Source organism: Metschnikowia bicuspidata, assembly GCF_001664035.1.
Source record: "Metschnikowia bicuspidata var. bicuspidata NRRL YB-4993 chromosome Unknown METBIscaffold_1, whole genome shotgun sequence".
NCBI classification, from domain to species: Eukaryota; Fungi; Ascomycota; class Pichiomycetes; order Serinales; family Metschnikowiaceae; genus Metschnikowia; species Metschnikowia bicuspidata.
The window spans coordinates 4,291,475-4,313,536 of record NW_017387731.1 but is presented as its reverse complement, the minus strand read 5'-3'; the positions used below and the strand labels follow the sequence as shown (position 1 = coordinate 4,313,536).

The 22,062-nt window shown below is 49.5% G+C and overlaps 5 protein-coding genes across 5 annotated transcripts, besides 1 other annotated feature; 3 read left to right on the top strand and 2 right to left on the bottom strand.

Moving 5' to 3' along the window:
* Nucleotides 1–493: 493 nt before the first annotated feature.
* On the bottom strand, nt 494–1,498 carry METBIDRAFT_77009 (uncharacterized protein; the record flags this gene model as incomplete). Its single annotated transcript, XM_018858620.1, has 3 exons — nt 494–969; nt 1,021–1,380; nt 1,471–1,498. 3 exons carry the CDS (start codon nt 1,496–1,498, stop codon nt 494–496), a joined length of 864 nt encoding a protein of 287 aa, XP_018714635.1.
* A 2,196-nt stretch (nt 1,499–3,694) lies between these two features.
* On the top strand, nt 3,695–8,137 carry METBIDRAFT_30485 (ATP-dependent RNA helicase). The gene has a single exon (XM_018855647.1). It carries the CDS (start codon nt 3,941–3,943, stop codon nt 7,775–7,777), a length of 3,837 nt encoding a protein of 1,278 aa, XP_018714634.1. The 5' UTR covers nt 3,695–3,940; the 3' UTR covers nt 7,778–8,137.
* Nucleotides 8,138–10,920: 2,783 nt separating this feature from the next.
* Nucleotides 10,921–14,820, top strand: POM152 (Pom152p; the record flags this gene model as incomplete). Its single annotated transcript, XM_018856848.1, has 2 exons — nt 10,921–11,099; nt 11,142–14,820. The coding sequence occupies 2 exons, from the start codon at nt 10,921–10,923 to the stop codon at nt 14,818–14,820; spliced, it is 3,858 nt and encodes a 1,285-aa protein (XP_018714633.1).
* Nucleotides 14,821–14,976: 156 nt separating this feature from the next.
* On the bottom strand, nt 14,977–15,309 carry PHHB (4a-hydroxytetrahydrobiopterin dehydratase; the record flags this gene model as incomplete). Its single annotated transcript, XM_018854798.1, has 1 exon — nt 14,977–15,309. A coding segment is annotated over one exon (333 nt), but the record flags the coding sequence as incomplete, so codon positions are not given.
* A 1,371-nt stretch (nt 15,310–16,680) lies between these two features.
* Nucleotides 16,681–16,893: a sequence feature (Protein overlapping with rRNA (METBIDRAFT_35249, OBA24150.1) was converted to a misc_feature.).
* A 2,689-nt stretch (nt 16,894–19,582) lies between these two features.
* METBIDRAFT_30481 (uncharacterized protein) lies at nt 19,583–19,950 on the top strand. Its single transcript, XM_018855646.1, has one exon. It carries the CDS (start codon nt 19,617–19,619, stop codon nt 19,839–19,841), a length of 225 nt encoding a protein of 74 aa, XP_018714630.1. The 5' UTR covers nt 19,583–19,616; the 3' UTR covers nt 19,842–19,950.
* Nucleotides 19,951–22,062: the final 2,112 nt, after the last annotated feature.

The following is a 22,062-nucleotide window of genomic DNA, read 5'->3' as shown; positions in this document are numbered from 1 at the left end:
TATTCAGAGGCAGATATGCATTGCTCACGAGCCAGTCATCATGATCTCCGCCACACTCCGAATTTTCAGACTTCATGCAGCGGTTCCCAGTCACATACACCTTTTTACTTTTATAGCCCGAAGGAAATCCGGACTAAGATTCCATTGCTTCCGTGGGACTGAAAATCGAGTAGATATGGAGCAGAATGGGGATCGATGGAAGAGCAGATGAAGCTCATGCACGGACAAGGATAATCGCATTCGAAGTGCGAGCTGGTTCATCAGGCCAGCAGTCAAAGAGCCCGGCTTCAGTCATTAAAATCGATGCCCATGACAACTGAATATCTAGTCTCCCAGAAATCATCCACTCGCCATCATATTCTTGAGACTTGTCTTAGGCCCTTTGACAAGTTCCAACGCAGCGCACGGTTTAATCGCGCCGAGTGACTTTCTTCTCTTGAAATTCTGGAAATACGCCAGACCATCAAAATGGATAGGCTTTCCGCCATCTTGGTCAATGACGAAGACAGGTTTGAAAAAAAGGATACCCGCACTCGAAGCCAAGCACCAAGTAAAGGCACGACACGGACACGGTGGCGATGAGAACCACCGAGCGGGCGTTGTTAAACCACATCTTGCGTTTCACAGACGCGGCGTTTTTCCGCAAGATCAGCGAAGATGCCTGAAGGCGCTCGGTTTGATCTACCAAGGTGCCGATACGGTCGCCTCGGCCCAAGATCTTATTGATGTTGTCGAGCATCAACAGGCGCACTTCGTCGACGTCTTCGTTGGCCGAGACTAGCTGGTTTGGCGTGATGATTTCGGAGTTTGGCGTAGGGCTGCCGGCGTTGTTGTCCCGGCCATTTCGGGTGGCCCCGTAGCTATATAGAGCCAGGTTCAGGTCGTACTGTACCTCCTCGAACTTTATGATCTGGTTCATGTACAACTTGAACTCGCCCAATTTCACCTTGGCCGCGTGTTCGGAGGTGACTGCCAGCGGCAGGGGTGCCAGCACAGCACCCTGGGGATGGTTTGGGTCGCTGGACTCGCAGGCCAAGTCCAGGCGGAACTCGAAATACTTGTCGATGATTTTCTTGAGCACGGCGAGCACCAAGGTTTTGTTTACGTCCTGGTGCGCAAGCACCACTACAGTGACCAAGTCGAAGCCGCCGTCCGGGTTCTGAAGCAGTTTCTTCATGAAGTAGAGAAGCAAAGACAGCTTTGTTACGGTGCGGTCTGCCACCACCGACAACAGGCCAATGAGCGTTTTGCTGGCATTGATGAGGCCCAATTCCAGCGACACAAGCTCCGAGCAGTTGAGGCTGGGAATCAAGGCTGTCAACTTTGTGTTTTCCGTGGCGTACAAGGTTGTCGAATTGAGCGTGAGCGTGGTATATATGACTGCGTGTTGTTAGTAGAGGCCTAGGTGGAGCGGGGGAATCTTGGGTTCCCCACGCTTGCCGCGCAGGGGCTTGGCTTTGGACGACTTACGTTGTTTCAGGAGATCTCGGGTGGTCATTTTGTGGGGATATTTAGCAGCTGGGCTGTATTGGAGGAAGTGAGCGAGCATTCTGTGGAGAAGATGCACGGAGGATGGCGAGACCCGGCCGAGCAAAAGAGTGGCCCTAATTTAGAACAATGAGCCAGGCGGGAGGTGTTTTCTTTATCGTTTTTTTTTCTGAAAGCGATGTGCTTGCAAAGGGCCCATTAAGCAGCTTTTTTTTCTTTTTTTTTTTGGCGAGCCTCTGGTAGGTTTATCGTCTTGTGTGGGTAATAATCCTGGGTCTTGCAAGAAATGCCCGGGGCCAGGCCAGGGCCAGGTCGTGTTCGCAGTGCCCCGGTGCGGTATCGATTGGAGCAATCGGGTTACTAATTTCTGGCTATCTTCAGAGGTCTCGAGACTTCAATTTACACATATTACCAGCCATTCAAAGAATAAGTATATTGCAAAATCCTCATTGGGCTTGGAGGCTGCTGGCTTTTGTCGAGCTATTCAGTGATATATTGCAGCTTTTGATTGTGATATTGAGGTAATCAGCAGTCTTGAACTTTCGGTTGGCTTTGGCCGTTTTCAAGTTGCACGTGTATAGAATTAGGCAATTATTCCCACGGGGAGGCCGGCCCGTAATAAGGGCCATTCTAAAGCGCAACCAACACCATCATTGACTTGAAAGCTCCGATTCCTGCTGCAATAATCCCGACGAGTCTGTCGATTCTCAGATAGACTGTCGATTCTCAGATAGACTGTCGATTCTCAGATAGACTATATTCACACAGACTTCAATTTCACAGATCCACGCCTCGAGGTATTGTCCAGGGATTTAAGTGTGTGCACAGTCATTACTGTCTTTTATTTTTACACGAAGACGAAAAGAATTAGGAACCCACGAAGAGGCTAATTTTTCTTGAATGTGCGACAATAGAATGACACATATACTGAAGTGCCAGAAGAAAAAAGACTATGAGAGCTTTAGAGCAAGTTGTCGACAATAGTGTTTTTTACTGTCGGCTTGGACAAGAAGGCTATTCGCCTTACTTGCGATAAAACCAAACATTTCCGGCCATATATTGCAAGGTACTACGTACTTCTCACAAAAGTTTCGTTAGCTTGGTAGGTCATGTTCGCGGTGCCCGGTGAGGCATCGATTGGAGCAATCGGTTTGATTGAAGTAGGGTTGATTGAAGTAGGGTTGATTAGAGGGGGGTTGTTAATGTGGGGTTTATAAGTGTAGGGCTGATTAAAGTGGGCTCGTTAAATTGGGACTAGTTAAAGTGGGCTCGTTAAATTGGGACTAATTAAAGTGGGGTTATTAATTTAGGGCTAATCGAAGTGGGGTTTATTAATGTAGGGTATATTAATGTAGGGCTGATTAAACTAGGGCTAATTCAAGTGGGGTTTATTGATGTAGCTGGTTAAAGTGGGGCTCATTAATGTAGCTGAATAAAGTAGGGCTGATTAAAGCAGGGCTGATTATATTGGGGCTTATTAATGTAGGGTTTATTATTGTAGGGTTGATTATTGTAGGGTTGATTATTGTAGGGTTGATTAATGTAGGTTAATAGAAATAGGGCCTATCAAAGCGGGACTCTTAGTACGGCAACCCAGAACAATGAACGTGATTAGCACAAAATGGCTGAGTAGTGCAATGGGGTGGTGTGGTGGAAAAGCAAGACGTGGATAATGAGTGCGGTGGGTTTAATGGGTGCGACAGATTTGGTCACTACGGTGGGCTGGATTAATGCGGCAGGATACCTGGTCCAAAAAGATTGAAAAAAAAAAAAAAAGGAGAATTAGCACGCCGAGATCAGTCAATGCAATAGACCTCAGCGGCACGACATTGCTCTTGTTTCCTCCTGCCCTGTGTTTCCCCCACCACGGGCCCAGAAGTCTACTGCACAGCCACGCCGCAGACATACCCAATGCCTTGTGGTTTGAGTGGCACACGTCAAAAAAAACCATCCATGGCCGCTTCAGATGGAGATTTCTAAGGCCGCGTGGGAAATTGCCCCGAGCCACAGAAAAGGCCGCGCTGAACATCGAGTCTCTGATTCCTGGAATCGGCCAGGCTGGTTGCATGGCCCGTCGGTGGCCCCGCGCACTCCAGGGCCGCGCACTCCAGGGCCGCGCACTCCAGGGCCCAGGGCCAAGGCCGCCAGGGCCGATCTCCCACGGGAGCCGCTCCAAAACAACAATCCAATTGCCGCCCCTAAGCCAGCGTCAAATCGACGCGACCCAAAGAAGCCGCCAAAACGCCGCCACCAAAAATAGCCTCAGAAATTCTCCAGGAGCGCCCCCGAAATCCACGCCCGTTTCAACACCGACAGAGCCAGCGCAGCAGTGGGCCCGGCTGTGCTCGCCGCGCGCCGCGCACCGGCCCCATGTCTGCAAGAACGCGCACAGCGATGCCCATCTCCAAGGCGAAAAATCTCACGCCTGTAGTTATCCGGGCCACCACCAAACATGGGCAAGTACAGAAAGAGGTTCAACGAGAAGGCGCGGCTGGGCATGCTCGCCAAGCAGGCGGTGCTCAAGAAAGCCCGCAACAAGCAGTTCACGCGCCCCGCCGAGGACGCCGCGGAAGAGCCGGCGCCGGCGGCCCCGGAACCCAGCTCGGACGTGGCGGCAGACCCCAACGCGGAGATCTTGCAGCCCATGACCGCGGAGGAGAAGGAAGAGCGCAAGCGGCGGCTCGCGGAGACGCTATATTCGGAAAACGAGAGGGAGCAGAAGATGTCGCGAGCCAAGCGCAAGCGCTTGGACAAGTACATCGAGCACCAGATCAAGCGCGAGGAGAAAAAGGTGTTGCTCGAGAAGCTCGCGGGCACCAAGATGGACACGCGGCTTTTGGCGCCGCTGAAGCGGCTTGGCCAGGGCAAGCTGACGCGGAGGGAGGAGATGATCGAGGCCTTGGAGCTCGAGAGCCAGGGCCGCGGCGACGAGCGCACGCGGGGCATTTTGTACGAGGAGCGGCACGTCAAGGACTGGGCCGCGGACCACGGGGCGGCGGCGGCGGACCCTGCGGCGGAGCCGGCGGCCTCCGCGGAGCCGGCCGACGCGCCCACGCGGTCGACGTTCGTGGACTTCCGGCCGCAGAGCGGCGGCTCGGCCGGCTTCGGCTTCTCCAATCTCCCGAAAGTCGGCAAGGCCGTGTCGACGAAGAAGTACACCTGGAGATTGAGGGTGGAGCAGGAGGAGAAGAAGCGGGCGAAGATGGAGGACGACAACGACTTCATGCTGAGCGAGGCCGAAGCCAGCGACGCGGAGCACCTGCCCCACACGGACTCGGAGCCGCTGGATGCGGACGAGCTGGCGGGCTCTGAGTTTGGGGGCGACGAGAGTGACAACGATGGGGGCGACGAGAGTGACAACGATGGGGGCGACGAGAGTGAGAATGACGAGAAGGACGGAAGTGATGACAACGACGGAGGTGACGAAAACGACGACACCGACGGAAGTGACGACACCGACGAGAGGGACGTCCCCCGCCTCCTCCAGAACAAGCCCAAGCACTCCACAACGGCCGAGTCCTTCAAGCAGTGGGCCGAGCAGCAGGTGCGCCAGCTCGAGGGCCACAAGCACATGGTCTTGCCGGAGCTCCAGCAGGACGTCAGGCAGAAGTACGCGCACGGCACGCACCAACACGAGGTGTCCGAGGACGAGGCCGCGGTGCCCACCGACCCCGGGCTCCAGCGGACCGCGTTCTTTGTCAGCGTGGACCGCGCCGCCGCCATCCAGCAGCAGCGCATGCAGCTCCCCGTGTTCAGCGAGGAGCACCGCATCATGGAGGCCGTGCACCACCACGACTGCATCGTGCTCTGCGGCGAGACCGGCTCCGGCAAAACGACCCAGGTGCCGCAGTTCTTGTACGAGGCCGGCTACGGCAACGTGGCGTCGCCCGAGACGCCCGGCATGATCGGCGTCACGCAGCCGCGCCGTGTGGCGGCCGTGTCCATGGCCAGCCGCGTGTCCGCAGAGCTCGGCCCCACGCACGGCTGCCGCGTGGGCCACCAGATCCGCTTCGATAGCTCCATCAAGGACGAGGGCACGGCGGACGGCACGGCCTTGAAGTTCATGACCGACGGAGTGCTCCTCCGCGAGATGATGGCGGACTTCTTGCTCCTCAAGTACTCGGCGTTGATCATCGACGAGGCGCACGAGCGCAACGTGAACACGGACATCCTCATCGGCATGTTGAGCCGCATCGTGCGGCTCCGGCGCCAGCGCGGCCGCCCGTTGAAGTTGGTGGTCATGTCGGCCACGTTGCGCGTGGCGGACTTCTCGGAGAACACGCAGCTTTTCGCCTCGCCGCCGCCGGTGATCCGCGTGGACGCCCGCCAGTTCCCCGTGGCCGTGCACTTCGACAAGAAGACGCGCGCCGACTACATGGACGAGGCGTTCAAGAAGACGTGCAAGATCCACCGCCGCTTGCCGCCCGGAGGCATCCTCGTCTTCTTGACCGGGCAGCACGAGATCACCGCGCTCGTCAAGCGGCTCCGGGCCGAGTTTCCCTTCAAAAAAGCCAGCGCCCCCGTGTACTCAGAGACCGAGAACGTCAAGTACCAGGCCAGCAACCAGGTGGCCATGGAGGCCGAGGACGTGGACTTGGACATCGCGTTGCGCGAGCGCCGCGCCGAGGAGCACTACTCCAGCGACCTGGCCGCCTCGGACTCCGAGGAGGAGGGCTTCGACGAGCCGCGCGACGCCCACCAGAGCGACGACGACCCGCTCTACGTGCTCCCGCTCTACTCGTTGCTCCCCACCTCGCAGCAGATGGCGGTGTTCGACCAGCCGCCTGCAGGGAGCCGGCTCTGTATTGTGGCCACCAACGTGGCCGAGACGTCGTTGACCATCCCGGGCATCCGGTACGTGGTCGACTGCGGCCGGTCCAAGGAGCGCAAATTTGACGAGGACACCGGCGTGCAGTCCTTCGAGGTGGACTGGGTGTCCAAGGCGTCGGCGGACCAGCGGGCGGGCCGGGCGGGCCGCACAGGCCCGGGCCACTGCTACCGCTTGTTTTCGTCCGCGATTTACGAGGAGTACTTCGACCAGTTCAGCCAGCCGGAGATCCTTCGCATGCCCGTGGAGGCCACGGTGTTGACCATGAAGAGCATGGGCATCGACCACATCGTCAACTTCCCGTTCCCCACGCCGCCGGACCGCGGCTCGCTCGCCAAGGCCGAGCGGCTCTTGGTCACCTTGGGCGCGTTGGACCAGGCCCAAAAGCACATCACGGACTTGGGCCGCACCATGGCACACTTCCCCTTGAGCCCGCGCTACGCCAAGATCTTGATCGTGGGCCACCAGCTCGACTGCTTGCCGTACGTTATCGCCGTCGTGTCCGCGCTTTCCGTGGGCGACCCATTCATCGACGAGCAGGAGGTGGGCATCGCGGACAAGCCGAAAACGGACCGGGCCAGCGACGTGTCCGAGGACGACCTCGACGCCGGCGAGGCACAGGCGGACCTCGAGAACCGGCGCAAGCTCCGCGCTCGTTTCTACAAGTCGCGGGCCGTGTTCTCGAGACTCGATTCCTGCTCCGACGCGTTCAAGCTCCTCTCGGCCGTGTGTGCGCTAGACCACGTGCCCAAGAACAAGCACCGGGCATTCATGGCCGACCACTTCCTCCGGGCAAAGGTCATGGAGGAGATCCACAAGCTCCGCAAGCAGATTGCGCACATCGTGGAAGCCAACGTGCCGCTGCTTGCGGCGGCCAGCCGGCCCGGACGACAACAAAAGCTCGGCGTGCCCTCCAAGGAGCAGATCTCGGCAATGAAGCAGATCATCGCCTCGGGCTTCGTCGACCAAGTGGCCATCCGAAGCGACGTGCTCGACGCGGACATCAAGCTCTCGAAGCGTGCCGGCATCATCAGCGTGCCCTACTCGACCATCTACCCGGTGGCGCTGTACGGCTCGGATGTCGAGCCGCACGTGTACATCCACCCCGGCTCCATCATTGGCAGCTCGGGCGCCACGCCGCCGCAGTACCTCGTGTACCAGTCGCTCAACCGCGGTCTGAATCAGAGAGAGGGCCGGCTCGCCAAGTTGCGCATGAAGCCGTTGGTGGATCTTTCGGGGCGCCAGCTCACCAACATCGCCAAGTCCTCGCTCCTCGTGACCTACTCCAAGCCGCTCGGGCATCCGTATGCACCAAAAACAATCTCTGCGACGAAGAGGGAGTGTTATGTGGTGCCGCGGTACGGGGCTGCGCTTGGAGACGGTGGGTTGGGCTGGGACTTGCCGGTCATCAAGGTAATTCAGGTGAAGAAGCACGGGCTGTGGGAGGTGGAGGAGAGCTGAGGAGAGCGGGCCTTTTGAGGCGATCGTGGTGCAGCAGACCGTTGGATGGCGGCTTGCCTCTCGTGACCAGAGCTTTGATGCCTGAGGGCTCTTTCCGGTGTGGAGCGAGGAGACGGCGAGCACGGGTCTCTTTATAAGAAGGGTGCAAGCCGCAGGGGACCCAAAGAGGCCAGGACGTCTCTTGTTGCTGGAGGTCTCATCTCGGTAGTCGTTTGGTCGTTATCATATAGAGGCATGTAGGAGGTCATAGTAAGGACACTCCCAAGTTTTGAACGGGCTTTGAGGCTTTAGACACACGGCCAATGGCTCCGAAATCAAACCGACTGATGCGTGGTTTGCCGGGTCAGAAGGAAGCGCACGAGTTCGTTTACTGGTGGCTCCAACTCCTCGTTGAGTCTGAGAGCACACAATGGCATAAGTCTCTACCTTGTGACGATTGGAAATTGAACTTTAAGCAGTATAGCTTTAACCATAAATTAGAGATTTCATCTAATGTTGTAACATATGACACTTGGCTCAAGACGGGGCGAGACAATACCGATGACGGACATGAAAACAGGTGCGTTTGCCCGAAACAACTAAAGCTGCACTTATATTTCTGGGAGTATGATAGAGAGACCGTGGACTCGCTCACCGGCAGAATGCAAAGTCTCAGCGCCTCGGCAGTGTTTTCCCCGGAGCCAACCAACTTGATCTTCTTTGGCCAATGATAAGCACGGGTCTCATGGAAAATGGCACGTCTTTATCGCCAACAATTCATAGACCGAGCGTTGGACTGACAGACTGTGAAATGTGAATCTGAGCGGTCCTCAGCAGCTGGCCTCAAGTACTTCATGCTATGAATGGTGGAACGCCCCGCATAATAGAGAGGCAACGAGGCTCGCGTGGAGTGGTGTAGAATGCGGCTGCAGAATGATGGCCGTTCTTGGCTGAAATTGACAATGTGCCAATACTGAGAACAGGGCCCGGGAGCAGGACAGTTTCTGACAAGCAGGCTATATCTTTGGCCATCCCGTTGGCACTCAAAATTCATCAACGCTTCAGAAACCGAAGGTGAAAGGGGACAGCATGAAACACGGGCGTGATGTATAGCACCACCGAAGCAGCTGGAAGTCAAGGTCTATACCTTGGTTTATTGTTGGCAAGCAAAGGGATGCTAACGAGTGGTTTTCTTGCCACCGCAGTACATAGCTTCATGTGCCATCTTGGAGCAGCAAAGACAGAACCCCACACCAGCCAGTCTGATCGTATGGATCTCTGGGCAACGTGGAGTCTCGAGTCGGGCTGGGGATGGTCCAGCAGAGACAATTTGCAAGAGGTTCTTGAGCCAGTTCTTGTGGGTGGGTAGTAGTCTACAAGACTGGCCCCGCCACGCGTGGTTCTGCCAGCCCCAGTGGATTCTGTATTTGTTCTACGTTTCTCCAGAAGGCTAGTGAACCTGGTCGTTCGGCTGCGAAAACCGGCGGGCCTAGATGCTTCACCGCCGCAGGGCCACAACTACAGCCAAATTCTTCTGGGTATTTCATACGGTCTCCAGCGAGAGCAATACATACACAAAATGGGACTCTGGAGCTGGATGGCCACGTAAACAAGATGCCTTTTGATGCATGGTGCCAGGCGCGCATAGGCTAGTGAGGCCTCGAGCGGGCCTTAGAGCCAAGAACCGTTTCTCACCAGCGGCCATGAGAAACAGAAAGACAACCGGTGAACCCACATATCAGAGAAGGTTTTAACTTTCTAGATGCTCGTATTAGGAAACTTGATAGCAAAGTAGAAACTACTGGTAAAAAGTTGTACCTTTGAAACTTTTCATCTCTCCTTCAATACTTCAGATAATAAATCAATTTAATGAAATTTGCTAGAAGAAATCATACAGGGTGTAATTTAGCTTCGGGTCGTAAGGATTTGATTTTTAAAGATCACTTTTCAGTTATCAGATACTGTAATTCCATGATGCAGGGACTCTTAAATTACTCTAGTTTACACAGAGTGCTTTGAATGTGCTTTAACATTAGCAAACAAGTTTAGACTTTGAACCATGAAAAAAGCTTTCAATAAATTTGGTTTGACTTGAAGGATCCAAAACTGGAATCGACTTAAGATACCGACAAATTCACATCAATATGCACTAAGGCTACTGAGTATAAATCACGAGATGGTATTTTACAAACTGTATGATCAAAAGGGCTAACTTCTGGCATTTTGAATAAAGTTTGTGAGTCCACTACTAAGATTGAAATGCATCACATTCGTAAGGTTCTGAAGTTAGACATAAGATTCGAACAGGTAATGCTTCTTGAAGTCTTTTTCAGTTCTCTATCATTTAAGATGTCTTTACCCTTTTCTTTTCTTACTATAGCTTTATTTATCTTACCTTATGTTATGTCATGGTTAATGTCCCATGTGTTCAATACATACATGAAAATGGTAATTTATGAAAAATTACAAAACATTTGATGTGGCCAAGGTTGGGACGGTTGATGCAAATGAATAATAAATAACAATACCATTACCTTGAATTATATCATCTATGTATATGGAAATGAGAATGATTAAATAAATTGGTTCGACCTTTGGGAAATACCATAGAATCCATTTCCAATAATAACACACAAATTCGCCAGAACGCCAGAGCTACCAGAGCCCAAAAACCAAGATCCGAAAGAACAAAAGACCAAAACAACCAACAAAGCCAAAACAACCAAAAAACAACCAAAGAACCCAAAGAAACGGAAGAATCCAAAACACACAAACAACCATAACGCCCAGCCGCGCCGCGCGGCGCCAGGGCCAGGGCCGGCCCCAAAGAGGGCCTACGAGTAGAACAGTCCACCACACTCCATTTCCGCCCCGCCCCTCAAGTCCGGCGCCAGGGCCCGGGACCTCTCCGAATCCATCACTCCACAGATTCCGGCCCCAAAAAAAACCAAAAAAAAACGCCCTGGGCCAAATGTGCGCCCTGTGGCCTGCCCGGGCCTTTTCCTAGGGCCTGCCCTGGTGGGGCCTCGCGGGCCCGGGCCCTAGGGCCAGCCGCGCGCGGGAGCGAAACAACGAGAAAAAACGAACCTCCTCCATTCACTACTTCTACTTCCACCCCCAGAACCCACCACACCCCGCCGTCCCCGTGCCTCTGTACACTGCACATGGAGCGCCCCCAGCCGAAACGCCCGCCGCTGGCCGCCGCGGCCGAGCCGCCGCGGCCGGCCACGCTCATCCCCGCCCATGTGGTGGACCACGCCTCGCAACGGCTCTTTGCCTTGCTGGTGTTTGCAGCTATCCAGTGTTGGAAGGTGTACGACATTTTGCTCGTCAAAGCGGACGCGTTCGCCCTAGCCAGCGCCACGGCCGCCGCCGCGCCCGGCAGCCCGGCGGCCGCGGCGCTGTTGACGGCGTTGAACAACTTCACGTTCGTGCTCAAATACGCGTTGGTTGACGGCGTCTTCCTCTGGCTGTTGCCGGTGTTGCGCATCCCGCTCCTCGACTTCCTGCCGCTTGCCACGCTCGTGCTCACCGCGGCCATCAACCTGGCCAACTTTGCGCTCGCCAGCGACAGCGCGTTGCCGCTTTTGTCCAGCACATTGGTGCCGCTCTGGAACCTCTTCCACCGGCACAAGGAGCTCTCCATCTTGGGCGACGCCGTGCCCGCCGCCGCGCCCGTGGACATGAACGCGCACTTCCGCGGCAGCTACACCATCCAGTACGTGCCCGAGTCCTCGGCCTTGCTCAACCCGTTTGGCTTCGGCAACATGTGCCTCGAGGCGCCGGACCTGGACTCGCACACGTTCCCCCGCGCCCTCCGCCTCCCCCTCGAGCTAAACACGACCAGCGAAGTGGGCGCCATTCTGCTCCAGCGGCTCACGCCCGAAAACACCGTCGAGTACCTCAACTACTCGCGCAGCGACATCCGCAAGTTGGCGCGCAAGGACCACTCTGCCTACGCCCACTTGCCCGGCTACGTGGCCAACGACGCGCGTGTGTTCTACCTCGACGCCGAGATCCGGCACCCGGGCCGGTACCGCATCCACCGCGTGCTCGACGTGGACGGCATGGTCATCCGGGCATACAAAAGCGACTTTTCCGTCGGCTACTGCCCCTCGGCCAAGCTCGTGTACCCGGGCCCCGCCGCGGCGTACGCGGGCTACAAATGCTTCTCCAAATCTGCGGCCGACCTCCCGTGGTCCGTGCCCATGGTGGCCGCGTCCGGCATGCTCCCCTTGACCGTGCACTTTGCCACCTACCAGAACGGCCAGAAGATCACCACCTTCCACAAGACGCTCGACGAGCTCCGCCCGGAGACGCCCTCCGCGGCCGCGCGCCTCCAGAGCCACCAGCTCACGCGCAACGCCATCGAGCAGGAGCTATTGCGCGCGCCGCACATCTTCAACGACGCGGCCCTGGGCTCCTTGGAGTTCCAGCTCTTGGCCGTGGCCGACGCGCATGGCAACCAGCGCCTCTACAACGACAGGTCGAAGGACCAAGACGTGCATTTCGCCATCAGCCTCAAGCAGGCACCGGCCCTTGCGTTGCGCGACAAGCACCCGGCGCGGAAGCTCGTGTGGAACTCGCGGAAGACGCTCCATATCGAGACCACCGGCACCGCCAGCTTCCCGCTCACGGTTTCGCTCGTGCACGCCGACGGAAACTCGCCGCCCCGCACCAAGACCCTCGACTTCACCTTCGCCAGCCAAGACGAGCTTGCACGCGGCTTGCAGATCTCCGAGCCAGGCTCCTACGTCCTCCAGTCGGCCTCCGACAAGTACTGTCCCTGCGACGCCGACAGCACACCCGTCCGCATAGTGCGCCCTCCGCTTCCGTCCGTGAAAATCACCGACGTGCCGATCTTCGACAAGTGCGTCGGCACGATTGGCTATGAGTTCGATCTCAAGTTCCTGGGCTCCGCTCCGTTCGAGGTTCTGTACGAAGTCTTCAAGAACTCTTCTGGGATCATAAAGCCCGTGCTAAGTGACCGAGGCTCCAAGCAACATAGGCTGAAGTCCCTCAAGTCCGACTACAGCTTCCAGTTCAAACCGAAAACAGAAGGCAACTACATCTTGAAGTTCAAGAGCATCAAGGATTTGCACTACAGCCACGACCCAGTTCTTGTTTCCGAGGAGGAAAACACGTTTTCAACTTACATCAAGAAGAGATCGCAAGTCATGTTCTTCAAGGACCCCCTGACAAAGTCAAAAACCATTCGCTTATGTAAAGGTCAGCTGACGCAGGTGCCAGTGTATTTCGACGGTCATTTCCCATTTTCTTTCTCTCATGATATCGTCGACTTGCAAACAGGAAACATCTTAAAAACCGTGAAGCACCAAAAACAGTACGACAACAGCATGCTCCTCGAGGTGCCGAGCTTCCTTAACGGAGGAGAGTTTGGCGTGCGCTTGCATGATGTGACTGATAGTCTTGGTTGTTCTGCTGAATTCCCACATCCACAGGAAATTACAATCAAAGCCAGAAAGGATGTGCCTCTGGTCGAGATTGCTGACTCATCGTCCTCTTTTGCGGCAGAAGGTGACGCCATCAGGATACCTTTGCGCGTCCAGTCGAGTCTGGGGCTTTCGCCGGATGATGAAATTGTATATCTGTGGTCAAGCCTTTCGGATCAAAGACTCTCGAAGAACTCTACATTGCATGGACGGTCCGGTTTAGTGGTGCGCGAAGAAGGTGTTTACAAGCTTGAATCATTCACTAATGCTGGATGTCTGGGGCAGGTAATGAATAGTGGCAAGACCTTCACTTTGCGACATTACGCCAAGCCAAATCTTACCATCATCCCGGAACCTGAACAACTACTTGGTGAAGGATCTGGCATCTTTTCTTTCAGACCACTTTGCCAAGATGATACTCAAAGCGTGAAAATCAGATTAGAGGGAAGGAAGCCATTCACTGTGAATTACGAAATACAGTCTCCAGGTGGCAGGCTGAAGGCTTCACTGGTAGAAATCGACAACAACGAGGTTCTGATTCCCCTACCCTCCCTGAATGAGGGTACATATAATATTATTTTCAGTGGGGTCTCCGACGCGATATACACCAAGGAAAAACTAATGAGACTCTCTCACAAGCAAACCAGAAGTGCTGTGACGTATGATGTCAAGGCGCATCCAGTTTTGCGTGTGAAGCAACCTTTTTTCCAGCTTTGCGAGACAATGGTGAATGATGAGTTTGATCTCCAAATTCCAGTGGCTCTCGAGGGCGAAGCTCCTTTCAAGATACAAGGAACTATTCTTAACAGAAACGAAGGTCAAGCGAAACCATTTATTGTGGAAGGCATTCGTGAGTCCACCATTAGCATTGCTGATTTGAATCTTCCACAATCTTACAAAGGATTCTCGGTCGGCGAGCATGAGATCAAGTTTGAGGCTATTTCCGACGCAAGCCACTGCGAAAGTCTGAAACTCACAGAACTGAACAAGGTTGTCATTTCAATCACAAAAGTCCCTAGCATCACGAAGCAGAAGCAGAAAGAATACTACTGTGTCGGTGATCGGGTATCGTATGAAATGTCTGGTGTCTCTCCTTTTGTCGTTTATTACAAGTTCAACGACCAGAACAGAAAGGCAGACCTGAAGTCGCAATTCACGCGTTTAGCCACAAAGGCTGGCGACTTGGCCATAGTGGCTATCCAGGATTCGTCAGCTAGCCAATGTTTTGTCAATTACACCAAGCTCGAAGAACAATTTGAGGAGTTGAAAATAAAAGTCCACGACTTGCCTTCGGTTGAGATTAGTCATGGAGACAGCATTATCAAGAACCTCCATGAAGGTGACAAGTCTGAGATCACGTTCAAGTTTATTGGAACACCACCATTTCTGGTCACGTACGTCCGCACACTAGCCTCTGAGGATGAGCAGCATAAGAGGAAGAAAGGATCCAGAGCGCATAAAGGTCCTAGAAAGGTGGTTGAAACAAAGACGATAAGTGATATCTGGGACTACGAGTACTCTGAAGTTGTGAGTTTGCAGGGTACGTATGATGCCATCGAAGTCCATGACGCGTTCTGTGGCGCTTCTAGAGACGTTCGAGAGATCTTGTGAAAACGGAGTATAGCATAACAAAAAGCAGCATTAGTTTCATGATCTTTATTTCGTTGTGTATACGCGGGCAGACGCTTACTCTCTTTTCGTCATATCATCAATGACCTTAAATGCTCTGTTCATGGTAAACGTCGGAATAGGGGCTAGTGAGCCAGAGGATTCGGGGACAAAATCTTGAGCATAGACATTGTGAATTGCAGTAGCCAATTTTGTGTCCAAATATGTTACCTTGTTTCCAACATCATGCGTAGTGAGCGCAATATGAATTTTATTGTACGTGGTTGTGATTGTGGGATGGTGTTTTAGCTTGTGCGCGTTCGCTGCCACCAAATTGAGAAATTGCCACGTTTTCAAGTAGTTTTTAAGTTTATAAGAAGCCTCGATCTGTGTAACATCGGGCGTTTCTTTCACTGACCAATATGGTGATGGAAGCACGTCATTTATCGTGGCTAACTCCGTTTGCAACGCTTGCTTTGAAAGTACTGCTAGTTCGTGGCGCACGAATTTGGTCGAGTTTTCCACGAGCGGAATTTTGATTTTCATTTGGGCAAAATACTAGGTTTGCTCGTTTTTCGAAGACAAGCTAGATTGTCATAATCGTAGGGAATTTAAATGCCGAAACTTACCAAATCTTCGCGTGGACCTGCATGCGTCACAGCCATTAGCATGCTGTGGGGTTCAGATAAGGAGCGGAATATCACCGAGCCAGCAAAGCTAAGTTAGACAAAAGTATGTGTGGTTTCTAGACCGGAATGGGAAGTGAAAGAAATCTGGAGCTCAAAATATTTCAAGACCAATTTTTGGGCGTAGAACCGGTTTTGAGTGCGAACTAAAAGTCTGGGTTGGTGGTTTAACTTCCGACATAAGACTACAGTTGGACGTTGAAGGATTTATCTAACGATCTCTAATGTATGACCCAAGAAACGTTGTCACAGAAGTTTTCTCAAAATATCCCAATGTTCAGCTTAGTGTATCACATGTCTGTGCCCTGAAAGATGACGCAAAAATTTCGCAGATATACTTTGTAATTGACATAAATAGTGTTGGGTCAGCTCATTGTTGAAATAAAATGATGAAACAGTTTAGCGATTCTCAAAAAGTGTTGAGTTTCAGCAGCCTTTTATTAGAGTTCCTGTAATTTTTATTCTATCTGGTTTCTAAAAAGTATCTTATCTTATACATACCCTAGTGGCGTATTAGCATATGTCGTCTATATCCCAAGAAATGTCTTCTAAGCAGATATATATCATTCCAAGATATGAATTTAGACTAAATACGTCGACATCTATGATGGATCTATCGATAAAGGAGTATATTCCTTCGAGTATATACTTATTTGGAATACAGCTCATGTAAAAGTTTGTAGATTGCATGTCACAATTTATGCCTCTTGAAGATAGATTAGAGTCAAAATATGATATACACTCTTTTGTGAGCCGTGAATGATCAAAAAATGTATCCCTACGAACGTCAGTTAGGGTTTCCCTCTTTTGTGTGGTGTAAAGCTCGATGATTCAAAGCTAAACCGGAAACAACTTCTGTGCACCGCCACTTAGGGTTGCAAGTTTTAAGGATCTACTATGTTTTTCAAGGAAAATTATGATTCATAGAGGGGCACTCAGATGCCCAGCTCATGGGGGTAAGCTAACACGACTGCTATATTTTCTAAGTTTTTGTTTCTGGTAACTCCATCTGTGTAAAGGAACAAAATTAAACAACAATATACATATTCCTTCAAACAAATACGTACTTAGTGTTGAAGCACAGGTTTTTTTTTATCATTTTCTACTATAGGGCTATAGGCAATTCTAAAACAAATTTCTGCGGGTATTCACAAAAATGAGGAGCTAAAAAAACACGAAGAAGATTGCAGCACCACAATTTCGCATATGGTCTCCCACTACACTACTCAGTGTGGCCCTATGCAGCTTAACTAACGTTGATCGGACGGGAAACAGTGCTTCCTGCATGGTATGGCCGCAACCGAAATTTAACCTCGAAGTTCATATATATGGAATGGAAGTCACAATATTTTGTTACTGTCAATTTCTCAAATCTAGTAAAACTGTATAATATCATATTCGATATCATTTGTTGGCCTCAAGGCTTTATGTTTGTGATCTGCCCCGAAACGCTGGCGAAAAATTTGGAATCCAATACGTAAACAGATACGTGCCATGAGGACTGTCCAGGTCGTGACTAATGAAAGGGGACGGGCCGAGCTAAGACACTTGGTACGTAGCTGGGAGCTGTTTACAGGTTTTTTAAATATATTCGTTATATAGTTTTGCCCCTTTAATCAGATGAATCTACCAAAAAAAAAAAATTTGGAAAGAATTATACAACCAAGAATGGTTGGTGCAAAAAGATCTCACAGCCATTCATGTATTCAAACACGCCTCCTATATGCTCTTTCATGATAACGAAGTGGGGGAATCAAGATTCGAATGCAGGTTGTGTTTGAAAAGCTGTTATAGCGATCAGAACTTAACTCACCTCTTCAATGATTGTGAGACTGGGCTTTTTTGGTGGCAAAAGATCGGCATTCAAGCTCCAATGCACTTAAGGGAGATACTAGATCTTTTTAATACTTCTTTTGGCAATTTAAGAAACCTTAATTGGTTTGTGAAAGTCGTTCGTAGGGTTAAATTGCTTAGGGACTAGCAGGCAAAGACAAGCGTACGTCTTGCGGCTTTGTTGAATGAGCTATGGCCACGGGCCCTTAGGAAAATAGATCCTATGGGCAGAGGTCTTTTTGAGTCAAGTCACCTCTTCTTTGGGAGATTTTGTGAGCTGGCGCTCGCGCCTTCTCACCTGAGTCATTATTGCGATGTACTATAGGTTTTTTCTTCATACTTTCTCGTTAGTGGTGGGGCTTTACATCCCTCCAGTGACACCCTATAATATGGTGTTGATTATTCTGGGCTTGGTGCTCCACATGCAGATCTGGGCTGGCCCTAGCTACAATAAGGGGAGGCTCAGAAAAAGATCATACAAGGTGGGGGCTTTTCAAAGATTTTATATATTGTTGCAGAGTTTAGTCCCTTTTATGAGATAAGTCTACCAAAAAATGCAAAAATGAATGCGGAAAGAAGCAAAAAGGAAGAAGATCTTGTATAATTTATGGACTTGCTTCCATTTGCGAATATTGAATTACCTGTTGCAACAGCTTCTTCTTGGCAAACTCTTAATAAATTTGGTTGCACAATTTTCTCTAAAAAAACTACTTTCCTTTGGGAGTTTGAAATTATATAAAATATTCTTTCATGAAGTATTTCAATGAATCAACAGAGAATAAGAGATGTACTTTTTCGCTCACAGATGAAACAGATGTTTTGGAGGTACTTGGAATAAGGAACGATCTCATTCCTGTCGAAAGTAGCTATTGTGCGAAGCCAAAACATTTCCTTGGCCAAGTGTAAAACGTGTGGGCAAGAATGGTCAATCCACTGAGTGTGAAGTTCTAATATTGTTTTTATTCTTAAGGCGAAGAAGTTGTGATTCCATCAGTCTTCTATGTCTGGCTTTCATTTTAATGAAGACAGAGGAGCTGATATACAGCTGTTTCGAATCGTATAGCTATATGCACTGGAGACCGGTCTAATAAAAAAATTGAACAGAAGCAAGAACAGAAACAAAGACAAAAACCAAAGGTTAAAACTGAATTCCGGAGAGCTTAGGTATGTACTTGACCAAATTTAGAACATCTCTTAAAAATAACTTGAGTGCCAACTCAAGGAATATAATAAGCTTCTATTGTTGTTGATAATTGGCACTGTCTATTGTTGCAAGAATAATAGAAGAGAAAGCAGTATACTCGAGACTAAAATTTTACTTAAACAAGCAAAAAATCTTACATTGCAGAGAAAATATAAAAGGCTGTAATATGCAGCGGTTTTTTTTTTGTAATTAGAGAACAAATCCAAACGGTCTTTCGCTTGAAATCACTGCTGGCGAAGAGAAATACTTCTGAACTTGCAGATCAGCTCCGGGCTGCTCGTATTATGAAATCCAGTTTTTTTGCGGCTGCCGTGGCCTGGTCGGTTTCATTCATTGTTGTGTTTGCAGAAGGATTGAATGCTTCTGTGGAGATCTCAGGTGGTGAAAGGAATTTCACCGGTTTGACTGTTGTATCAGGGGTAAACCACACTATCTTCAACAACTCTCGTGTGCTTATCCTGGGTGACTTTTGGAATAATGGCAGTTTCTCTGTCACAAACAATGATCGGCCACTCAAATTACAAATTAGAGGTCCCGAGTTCCGAAATTATGGAATAAGCTCCTTTACATCTTCTTCCCTAAAACGTGAGTCCATGTATGCTATTATGGCTCGAAATCTCTTTTGGAATACCGGTGATATGTTTTTTGGCTTGTGTGAATCTCAATTCAGGAGGATGCTGTTTATTGTCACTTCTCACAAGCTATGGTACAATAAAGGCAGAATGATTTTCCAAAAATGTTCTGGATCTAAGGCTTGGTTATTTGTGGGTGGGACATCTATAGAAGACGGCTCTGTGGCTGTGTCTAACCATGGATCAATTTGTTTGTACAACACTCACTGGATTGCGCACACGAAGATCAAAGGGGATGGATGTGTCACAGTGGGCTCTGGATCGAGGCTAGAAGTTTCCTATACGGGAGATAGGAAAGCTATTGAAAAAACTCAGACTGTATATTTAGAGTCTGCAGACTCTGAATTTAGAGTTTGGGGGTTGAAAGATTTGTCTAGTGTTCCTCTCATCCGCGTTGCCGGTCTCGGGATGAACAATACGCTATTTCTTGATGTTGATTATAATATGGAGGAAACGAAATTCACATATTCCGCAGATGAGGGTGTTTTGGCAGTCACCCACTTCAACAGGCTGATAGCTCAAATTGAGATCGGGCCAAGCTACAACGCGAGGTATTTGAAATTGGTGGGCAGCTCATCGGGCACTAGAATAGTCTACGGGCTCGCCGATCCAAACAGCCCCCCAGCTGTATGCTCGTGTGAACCAATTTTTTCTAAAGAGCCAGTTTAAGCGACTTCTTTCGCATCTCACTCCGCATTTGCAATCTAGTCCCTGAGTTTATCCCTTTGTTCTAATTCTATTATGTATAGCGGAGATCGAAAAGTACATAGAATACCACTGCGTATTACACTAGCCATCCTTATCCACTAGTATTTTTTGACTCGAAGTCAGACGGAAAAAAAGTTTGACGTGCCTAAGAATGAAATGCCTAGTGCGTATAAAGTAAGCCCAACAGAAACAATAGAAAATGAGACCAGCAGAGACCAGATGAGCGTTTTGTTCCACAAGTTAGAGCCCTAAGGGGACACTTCAGCCGATGCTTGATGAATGATGAATGCCATTCTTGGTGAGCTTGGCGAATCATTAAAAAAACAAATAATTGAATCGAGCTCAGCAATGCTTATGCGTTCTTTATATCGGTATGCGACTCGACATGTTCCCGATTTATAGGTATGGTCTCATACTTTCATAGCGCGATATCGTGAGTCAAAAATCAACGTATTGGAATAAAATCCCCCATCTCAGGGAATAGAGGGCTCAAAATTTCGTGAAATTATTTTATTAGACCCTTGAACTGAACAATTAACGTTTTAACAACGCAATAAAGCATTTGAAAATCTAGAAAAACGATACAGCGAACTCGAAGGTCAGTGACTTACTCACATCTAAACAAACTCTTTGCTGAAATAAGGCGCAAATATCTCGCTAAAGTCTGGACAGAATGTAGAAGTGTACCTAACTCAAAAGTGATGGTCCAGAAATTGTCGGTCCCCACGCAAGTGCTGAATGTTTTGCTCAATTTCCCAAAAGAGACGGGACTCGAAGCCATGCTGAGCACAACCGCAAAACCTGCAACCAATTCAAAAGAAGTCACTGTCACCATCAGCATGGCGTGTGTCCTTTGGAGCTTCCAGGATTTGGGTGCAAAATAGTCTTTCCCGTGTTCCTTTGTACCCATAACAAACGCAACGAAGCGCCGCTATATCAAGATGTTCGAGGGAGCTTGAAAAGATTTTGCCGGACTGAATAGCGGCTTGTCCATTTACTTGGGCATGTTCCGTCGCGGGTCAAGCATGACCACAAGCAGAACGGTTTGGCCAGCCGGGCTGCATGTCTGTAGGACCATTAAAAGAGCATTCACCTGTAGGCCTTGGAGACGTCTCCCCCAACAAATACATATATATAGTATCTGCCGGTATGACTGTTCTATGATGTATTTCTCAATAGTGTATCTTTCTAGTGTATCCATCTGGAGTGAATATATCTATGATGTACCTATCTATAGTGTATAAATTAAAACATAAATCTAAAAAGTGTCTATGTATAACATTTCTATCTATATTATATACATTTATGGTGTACTTAACTATATTGATAGTATCTATGATGTAACTATCCATAATTTATTAATCTATGATGCATCTATTTATACTGCATTAATTTATGTTGTATTCATCTATTGTGTATCCATCTACAAAATGTCAAAATATAATAAATCTATCTATGGTGTATCTGTAGATACCGTCTCCATCTATGATGTACCTATTTTTTTTCTAAACTGTATTTATCCATAATTTATATATCTATAATGTATTCAGATATAGTGTATCCATCTATAAGGTGTCTATCTATAATAAATCTATCTATAGTGTGTCCATCTATAAAGTGCCTAACTCTAATGACTGTATCTATAGCGTCTATATCTAAAATGTACCTATGGATAGTATACCTAACTATAATTTATATATCTAGGATGTATAACTCTATGATGTACCGATCTATGATGTACCGATCTATACTATATCGATCAATAGTGTATCTATCTACAATGGGCCTAGCTACAATGTATATATCTCTAAAGTGTCCATCTATAATGAATCCATCTTAAAAGTGCCTATCTATAGTGTACCGATCAATGACTTACCTAACTATGATGTATATATCTAGGATGTATATATCAATATTGTACCGATCTACTTGCCTATATGTAGTGTGACCATCTATAACGTCTCCATCTATAATTTATCTATCTATAATGTATCTATCCATAATAAAGCTATCTACAGCGTCTCTCTCTATAATGTGCCTCTCGACAGTGCACATAACTATCGTGAATTTTTCTATAATAATTCATATATAGTGTATTTTTCTATAATAGATCCATATATAATTTATTTCTGTATCTGTATCCAACTATAGAGCATGTGTCTACAATGTAACATGTATAACG